The sequence below is a fragment of the Rhinopithecus bieti genome, unplaced genomic scaffold, assembly GCF_001698545.2.
Source record: "Rhinopithecus bieti isolate Rb0 unplaced genomic scaffold, ASM169854v2 scaffold_1624, whole genome shotgun sequence".
Lineage (NCBI taxonomy): Eukaryota > Metazoa > Chordata > Mammalia > Primates > Cercopithecidae > Rhinopithecus > Rhinopithecus bieti.
In genome coordinates, this window is record NW_016803776.1 from 269195 (window position 1) to 277408 (window position 8214).

At 48.1% G+C, this 8214-nt stretch overlaps 1 protein-coding gene across 3 annotated transcripts in view; it reads left to right on the forward strand.

Annotated features, from left to right (window-relative positions):
- Positions 1 to 440: 440 nt before the first annotated feature.
- MPPED2 (metallophosphoesterase domain containing 2) overlaps positions 441 to 8214 on the forward strand; it is a 185445-nt gene continuing 177671 nt past the window's right edge. The window contains exons 1-2 of one of the 3 annotated variants that reach the window (XM_017852786.1): positions 441 to 1185; positions 6717 to 6965. In XM_017852786.1, the coding sequence (XP_017708275.1) occupies positions 6838 to 6965 (128 nt within the window). In that variant the 5' untranslated portion in view covers positions 441 to 1185; positions 6717 to 6837. Of the gene's footprint in view, positions 1186 to 2667; positions 2768 to 2970; positions 3108 to 6716; positions 6966 to 8214 lie in introns of those variants that run through there. The other 2 variants (XM_017852796.1, XM_017852789.1) reach the window with 2 other exon arrangements.

Below are 8214 nucleotides of genomic sequence, written 5' to 3' on the forward strand. Positions count from 1 at the left end.
TGTGGTGTTTGTATACAATTCTGAAAACCTTTTCTTCCATTTTCCAAAGTAGCAGACAAAACTGGATTAACTTTGATTTTTAAAATGCTTTTGACGTGCTTATCTTTTGGGGAAAATTTGATCCAAAAGACGAAAATGGAAACAATTAGAGTCTTTGCCTCTCCTCACCTTCCTGTCCTGAACCTGCCTTAATTCATGGAGGTGAAAAAAATGATCAGCTGGGTTGGCCTTTTCTTTCTCAGCAACATTGCAGAGAGAAAGAGGTGAGTGTGTGAGTGTGTGAGTGTGTGTGTGTGTGTCTGGCGTGTTGAAAGGCTTGGGGGAAAAGGAGCACAGCTCTCCCCCAGGAAAGCCTCAGATCAGCAGATGGGAGGGAACCTAAGGTCGCCTTCCTAGGTCTGAGCGAAGTGTCCCAGTCGCTCCCCTTACCCCCACGGCGAGCCCTGCGTCCTGGAACGGTGCCAGGACTCCTGACAGAGCCTGGCAGGTCGGTGGGTGGGGGGAGCTGGGTGTTCTCTTTGCAGAAGAACACCATTTGGGAGAAAGATCCCTTATTTTCCTGGGGCACCGTAGCCTGCCTTCCTTCCCCTATCATTTTTTACGCAGATCACACTCATGATGATGAACTTGCAGCTCAGCTTCCTGCCGCCTGCTTGACCCGGGAGCACCAGCAGGCTGCAGGGCCTCGCCCTCGGTTCCCTCCTCCTCTCGAAACCCTGGGGCTTCGGGGCACCGGTGGGGGTCCGAGTGGGCAGGGACTGCAGGAGAGGCGTGCAGGGGCGCGGGGTCCCGCCGGGGAGCGCGCACGGAGCGGCGCCTCGGCCGCCCTGCTTCCTGGAGCTGTGCTCCTTTGACCCCAGTGGCAGTCCCTGTCACTGCACCGCTCGCGCTCCCTCTGGCTCGCCGCGCCCTCGCTCCCTCTCCTCGCCCCCTCGCTCGCTCTCTCCGCAGATCGAGGCTGCTCGGGTCCTTTCTCCCCCCGCCTCCCTCTAGCGCCGCGCCCCCTGGCCCCCAGCCCCAGCCTGCGGCGGGACCTCCGGGGTCGAAGGTTCTGGCCCGCCCGCGCCCCTCGCCGCCCCCGCGCGCCCCCAGCGCTCCTCCAGCCAGCTCGGCCGCTCAGCTATGGATTGCCTGCTCGCCGGGCGCTGAAGGCATCCCCGGGACCCGGAGCGCAGCCCGGGAAAGGTAATCCGCCCGGGGAAGGGAGGCGGAGGGCGGGGGAGGGGGAGGAGGCGGCCGGGAGCCCGGTGCCGAGCGCGAGAGGAAGGGAAAAAAATGCACACACAAAGCGGAGCCCGGGTGAGAGGTGCCTTGTCAGAGGCGCGTGCGAGGGGATCGGAGGCTGCGGACCCGGGCTGCCCCGGTGCCCCTGACATCCGCACGAGCGGGCGCCTCCCGGGCAATTCGGCGCCCGGGGAGGGCTGATTTTCAACCCCTGAGCGAAAGCAAATTCTTTTTTAGGAGCTGTCTTCCCTCCCACTCCCCATCCTGCGCCTCTTCTCTTCTCCCCCACCCCCTCCAGCCATCAGCCCCCCGACCTCTGGGGTCCCCACCTCTTCGCCCCTCCTCCGCCGGGATTTCTTAGGAGGAAAGGAGGGGGTATCGGCGAGAAGCTGCGGCGAAAGCCGGGCGGCGGAGATGGGGGTGGGGACGAGGGCTCAGCGAGCTGTTTACTAGAAAGTCCCGGGGTGATGTGTTCGAGCCGCCCCGGCCTAGGCCCGGGTGCATTGTGTTGGCCCGATCCCTGGTCTCCCGCGGAGGCCCGAGGCCAGGTGCAGTGACTAGGGGAAGGCGCCGCGCAGCTTTGTGCTCGGGCTGCACCCCGCGGCCGCCCCCGGGGCCGCCCGCGCGCGCCGCTCTCGCTCGGGGCTCTTTCTCACCCAGTCCCCGCGCCCCAACCTCACTCTCCGCTGCTGCCTGGGTCTCCGCGCTCGCAGCCTGCGGAGCGACCCGGCGACCCGAGCTGGGGTCGGGGCTAGGCGACGGGGGACGAGTAGCCAGGAAAAGTAACCGTTGCCACCGGATTTCTTCTCTACAGAGGCAGGACTTTCCTTGCTATTTACGTGTAACAAGATTATCTTTGTAAAGCCTTTGAATTGCGGGGTTTTGCGGCCTAGGAGGTGAAGGGGGCATTTTTCTAGAGGCTCAGGAGCGGGTTGGAATCCGTCAGCAAGAAAATAAATTAAGGATGCCCCAGTGGAGTTGATTTATAATAGTACATCACCACCCCCCTCTCACACACCCCAAATTAAGTGCAAATGCGAGTCGTGAAAAATGTATAATTGATTTGAGATGCTGCAAACAAACACAAACAGGTCGGGGTGGGGGGAGGAAAACAAGCAAAAGTTTAAGTGAAAAAAGATTTCAAAAGAGGGGGAGATCCCGTGGCCTCCACACCCCCTTTCAACGCTCGCTGGCTCCCTCCCTTCCTTTCTCAGCCGTTCCGGGGAAGGAACCTGGCAGCGCCCAGGCGCAGAGCAGGGAGGAGGCGGCGGCCCCGGGCTCGGGCTCCGCGCTGTGGGTTCGGGGATGCCAACGCGCCCGGGAGGCTGACGTCGGGGACGTGGGGCTGTGATGCCCGACCGAGAATGGCGTGGTGTCAGAGCCATTGGCCGCCAGTGGTCATCAGTCAACCCAGAGCTAGGGAAGAGGGAGAGAAAAAAGATAGGCGTCCAGCGGAGCCCGGGGCCGCGAGCGCTAGCGCCAGCAGTGCCCGCAGAAGCGGCGGCCGCGTAGGCAACGGAGGTGGCAACGGGGGACTGAGCGAGTAAGGCGCTGGTGCTCCAGGAAGGAAGGGGAAGTTGTAGCCGGGAAGAGCCAGCCGTGAGCCTAGAAGGGCAGGGCGAGTGTGTGTGTGTGTGTGTGTGTGTGTGTGTGTGTGTGTGTTAGTTGATAAAGCCCCCCCCGCCCACCCCGCTCCGCGCAACTGCCCACCACCCTAGATTTAAAACAAACAAACCAATCCAAAGTAGAGAATTCCGCGCCCCCCACCGCCCCACCTTATATAGACTCCACGAGTTGCCAGAGGCTCCGGAGAAAAGTCTTGCCCTCCCTCTCCGAAAGAATGTGTCACTCAGGTGTCCGCAGTGCTGGAGACAAGTTCAGGTGTAAGTGCGGTGGGAGGGAGGGCGCTCGGTGAACAGAAGCACGTGGAACTTTATGTCAGCATCCCCCAAAAAAACCCTGGCGGAGAAGCCCGCCGGGAAAGCGTGTGGGCATCGCTCCCAGATACAGGGATGAGTAACTGGAAGTGGGCTTAAAAGAGTAGGGGCGTGAGTTAAGAACGCACTGGATCGGCGCGGCAGAGGGAGGAGAGAGCGAAATTTGGCGAATTTGGAGCAGGCAAGTTCCAAAGTCCCGCCAGGCTTGGTCGGGAGATCTTGGGGCAAGTGATTAAAATGAGCATTCTCGTTGAAACGAGAAAACCGCGGGCTCTTTTCTCATAGGCTGTGCTGGGCAGTACAGGGGTAGAGAGGTCATGAGTTGTTGCTTTGAAAGTTTTGGTAAATTGGACTTCTGGTGTCTAGGAGGTGGAGACAGTTATTTAATTCCTCAGCTTTTAATCCTTTTATTGCCAGGCGACTTTAAAAGGTTTTCCAACTAGATTCCTGGAAAAGAATATTGCTAGTTGTACAGCTTAAAGGACAGAAGCGATTGCTATCTAGGAAATGCAAAATATACTCACATGATTTTCTTTTAAAGAGAAAATCAAACTAGCACCAGCATGAATGTTTGGCAGTGTCAGTCCCTTTTAGATTTTTCTTTTGGCTTCTTGATATTTCGTCCTGGGTTCCTTTGTTTTGTGGAGCAAGTGTGTTGAAGTACAAAATGAAAATTTATGAAAAGATTAGTGCTGTCTTTAAATATTGTGTGTGAAAAGTTAAAGTAAGTGTGAAGAGGGTGAGATGCACCAAAATCTGATCATTTGGAAGGTTTTACTGCCTAAATGCACATCTTCTTGATAGTTGTAAGCAGTGTATCATTCTGTCTTGTTTCAAACTCTCTCCACATTTCTCAGGTTATAGGAGGTGGTTTTGTGCATTGTCTCGTGTCTCTGAGAGTTACCAAAAAAAAAAAAAAAAAATTCTTTTCCAGGTGTTTGTGTTTAAAATTCTTAGGTTATGTTCATTTTGAGATACGGGTGGGGGTGAACACAGCATTTTTAAAAATAAGCCTTTTCTTGACTTGTCTGTAAAGGTGCTGTGAAAGTTTTGAAGCTCTCTGCCTCAGTCTGACATTTTCTTCAAAGGACTCCAGATTAAAGAAGATAGACGCTGCAGGTGCACTGTTTCGATAAAACATTTGAAAGGGAACATGGCAAAGATGAATTCAAATGAGGTGCCAGCCACCCATTTAGCCTTTCAGAGTTACAGGGGCCTGTGCTTGCTGATGAAAAGATGTTCTATTTGTCTTCCTGGGGCAAAGGTGCAAAGAGGCATAGATGTTCACTGATAGAGAAGGATGACTTTAGGATCAAGCAGACCATGTAGAAGTGCAAATTGATCAGCTGCTAAGTTCTGTCTCTTCTTAGCTTCAAATAGTAGAACTTGGGTGGGTATCATGCTAACTGCTACAATTCATTGCTTAGATGTTTAAATATTAGTTATGTATATTTTATTTCTAGGCCACATTTGCTTGGTTTAGTGTGTTTACTCCAGAAACATTTAAAATCTTTCTAGTATTGGGTGCAGAGATTGTTACTCAGAGGTCACAGTGGTCTAGACATGAATTTGATTTCCTTTGCTTCTTAATGTTCAGTATTTCACACAATAGACATTGATGGAAGAAGGAACATAAGAATTGTCAAGTAATTTTTACACCACTCTCTAATTTATGCAAACACTAAGTTCTCACAGTCTGAAAATGTGTATTTTTCCCCCTCTGTGCTTTGATGGCTAACATTCTTTTTAATGACAGTCATTTCTATAACAGGAAGATGTTTTCATTTGTATTTACTTTTCAGCGCCACGCAATTATGCAGTTTTGCGCTTCAGTAGTGTCTCGGTACTTTGTGTCTCAAAAGAGAATTACAGTACTTAGAACAGGACTGCAATTTGAAGCAGGTGTTGTGTTTTACTGTTATGCAAAATAACAGTAAAATATAATTGTGGGGGAAATTAAGGAAACAGCTGCAAACTTGGTATGAAAACTGCTACATTATGATTTGTAAGCAGTTCTTATAGATGTCTTACATCAGAGGAGCAGGGAAAGATTTTAATTTAGTTAATCCTACTGGCCTGGTTGTCTGTCGTCTGGCGCTTAAAAGATTCATACCTCCCATGAAGTCAGGAAAAAGAAAGAGAACCCAAAGTGACACTTTGTTTAAAATGCCAGAGCATGGGGATTCATCTCTTGGCAGTGCACTTGACATTAGGAAGGCAGGCAGGGTGGGTGTTATTTAGCTTGCTTTGCTAATATGAAGAAGGCAATGATTTGAGTAGAACACTCTGGAATTTCTTAGCCCAGCTAGCATATGGAGGACTACACAACCCCGGGTTGTAAAATAATAAAATAAATGGCCTATGGCAGGCCATCTGCCTTTTGCTCGATATTTAAGGTGTTTCATCCCAATTTTAAATCTAATCTTATTATTCTAAATATTTTTATTTGAAATAGCAGATAAGATTCTCAGCGCTTAATGGTGCACACGGCAAACCTATTCTGATGTAGAGCACTTAAAGTAAGAGCATGGGTTACCTAAGGGTTACCCAAGGAGCATACTACGGATTCTTCTCTACCGCACTAATCAATTGCAACAACTTGGACATGAGAATTTGCTTCCCTCTGCCTTTGCACAACCACCATAAAAATAGACATCTTCATTTCTCAACCCAGTACAGCAAATAATATATTGACATTTATGAAAAAATCAGAACTAATGGAAATTTTTAAAAAATGAAACCAACTACTGAGAATTATGTTGCACCAAGAATGAGGTGACAGATGTAATGGCCGCCCTTCTTTACCGCTCCATCGGGGCTTGAAGAAGGGAGGTAATGAATGCATTCAAAGTGGTGGTCCAGACCTGGAGGTGTTTGGCTTTCCCCTGAGTGACTGGAGTGTTGAAAGAAATGACATTACATTTAACAAGAAGGATTTGCCTTACCATAAGGTTCTGGGCCAGAGAGAAATGCCAAGCATTGCCTACCTATGTATTTTGGGAGCTGCTTGTGAAAGAAAAAATATGTGTATTGTGTGGGTATTATGAGCATGTTATAGTTATACACATGTATCTGTTATAAGCACAACATTTTAAATTCTTATCTGTCGTTGAGTTATATAGCTGTTTTAAACATGGAGCTTTCAAATGATTATATGACACCAACTTTGTAAAGACCAAACGTTCCAATTAGCAGGGAAGGTTTGGAAGATTCTTCACTTCGAGCACAAACCATGTATAGCCAGATGCCATGGCAACTGTGGATATGCCCCTTCCGTAATTCACGTTAAGTGCCATAATTATAATTAAAGAGGAAATCTTAGTTTGAACTCCATTGAGATGATTTGCTAGCACCCAGCAATGATGTATAGAGTGTACTATCTGCTTTGAAGTGCATGAAGGGAAGAGAGATGGGAACAGTTGTATCCACGAGCCAACAACACATATTCAGATTTTCCCTGAACTAGTTTCACATCTAGATGTTAAATTTATGTCTCTTAGAACACCCTTTTTCTCTTTGTTCTCATTTTATATACATATTTCTTTTTTCTTTCAGAAATGCACAGCGGTATTGATGAGTAGATCCTTGGATTCAGAGGTTGGCTGAAACGCACCATGCCTACTTCCATCTTTTGCTCTGTAAAGTTGTGAATTGCTCATGCCTATAGGGAGGAAGGATGGCACATGGGATTCCTTCTCAAGGCAAAGTTACCATAACGGTGGATGAGTACAGCTCAAACCCCACCCAGGCATTCACGCACTACAACATCAACCAGAGCAGATTCCAGCCTCCACATGTACATATGTAAGTATCACTCATGAACTTAACAAAATTAGCAATCAGGAAAATAAAGAAAAAAAAAAGAAAAGCATTCACTCTTAACTTCTGCTAGGGAGACTAAAAGGTAAATGATTTACAAATCGGATGGGTATCTGTGGTTTCAAATACAGCTCAGGAGGAATCCCATACATCTGTGTAACATTTCGAATTTTCGGAGCACTTTCAACCACAATTTGACATTAGATTTTCAGAGCCTCTGAGGGTTGGTGGTTGGTTGCCCATATTTATAGGTAAGAACAGAAAATAACAGAGAGGTTAAAGTGTTTGCAATGCCACACAGAGAATTTGCCTGAGACTCCTGACCTCTAGTTAAATTTGCTTTCCATTGTATTGCTTGCCTCAATTCTGAAATACTTCTTTAAAATTTCTGTAGTTTTTTTTTTTTTTTTTCCCCACACCTCACCCCACTACCCCTTTACATTCAGCTGGGAAATAGGCCTAATTGGGACTAATTGTCCAGCTACTGCTAGATCCATTGTCTTGCCTGTTGCTAGTGAAACGTGTGCTGCATGCTGTAGGACTCAAACAATATGGGGAACAAAGGAATAAGGGACAGTGGAACAGTTGGTTCCAGGAATTGTACTTTTCTCTCACTCCCTAATACTATTTAAGTCATGTTGAGGTTTAAACTGTTTAAGGAACAAAGTGTGGCAGAAACCCAGAGGCAAGGATTTCGCAGCACCTGGTTGCACATCAACTTTTTTCTGGTCCTCTGCTACAGGATGTGCTGGGCTTTCAGCAGAAGGGAGCAAAAGGTCACCATCTCTCTTGTTTATTCAAGGCCTGGTGCTCATTCTCTATGAGACCCTTCCAATGTCTAACATGAGTCTTTCATAGTAGGACTAAACCTCTTTGAAAACTATTGTATAGTCAAGATAGAAAGGAGGTTAGGACTCTGTTGACTGTTTTTACCACTCCTGTAAGAATTGAACTTGGGGCATGTCCAAGTCACAAGCTCCTTTTTTAGTAATTGTTTTATGTGAGCATTTAAAAAAGTAGTAGGACACCCCAAACACACACCTGCCCCCCTGGAATCTAGAAACGCTAACCAAACAAAAGGGTCTTTCCCCTGACTGCCTGGATATTAGTGTAAATGCTAGGATGTTGCTTTGCAAGTATATTCTGGAGAGCGACTCAGTTACCTATGATGAGATTTCTGCAAAGCAGCCATTCTAAAGCAACATGCTTGAATGACAAAAAAAAAAAAAAAAAA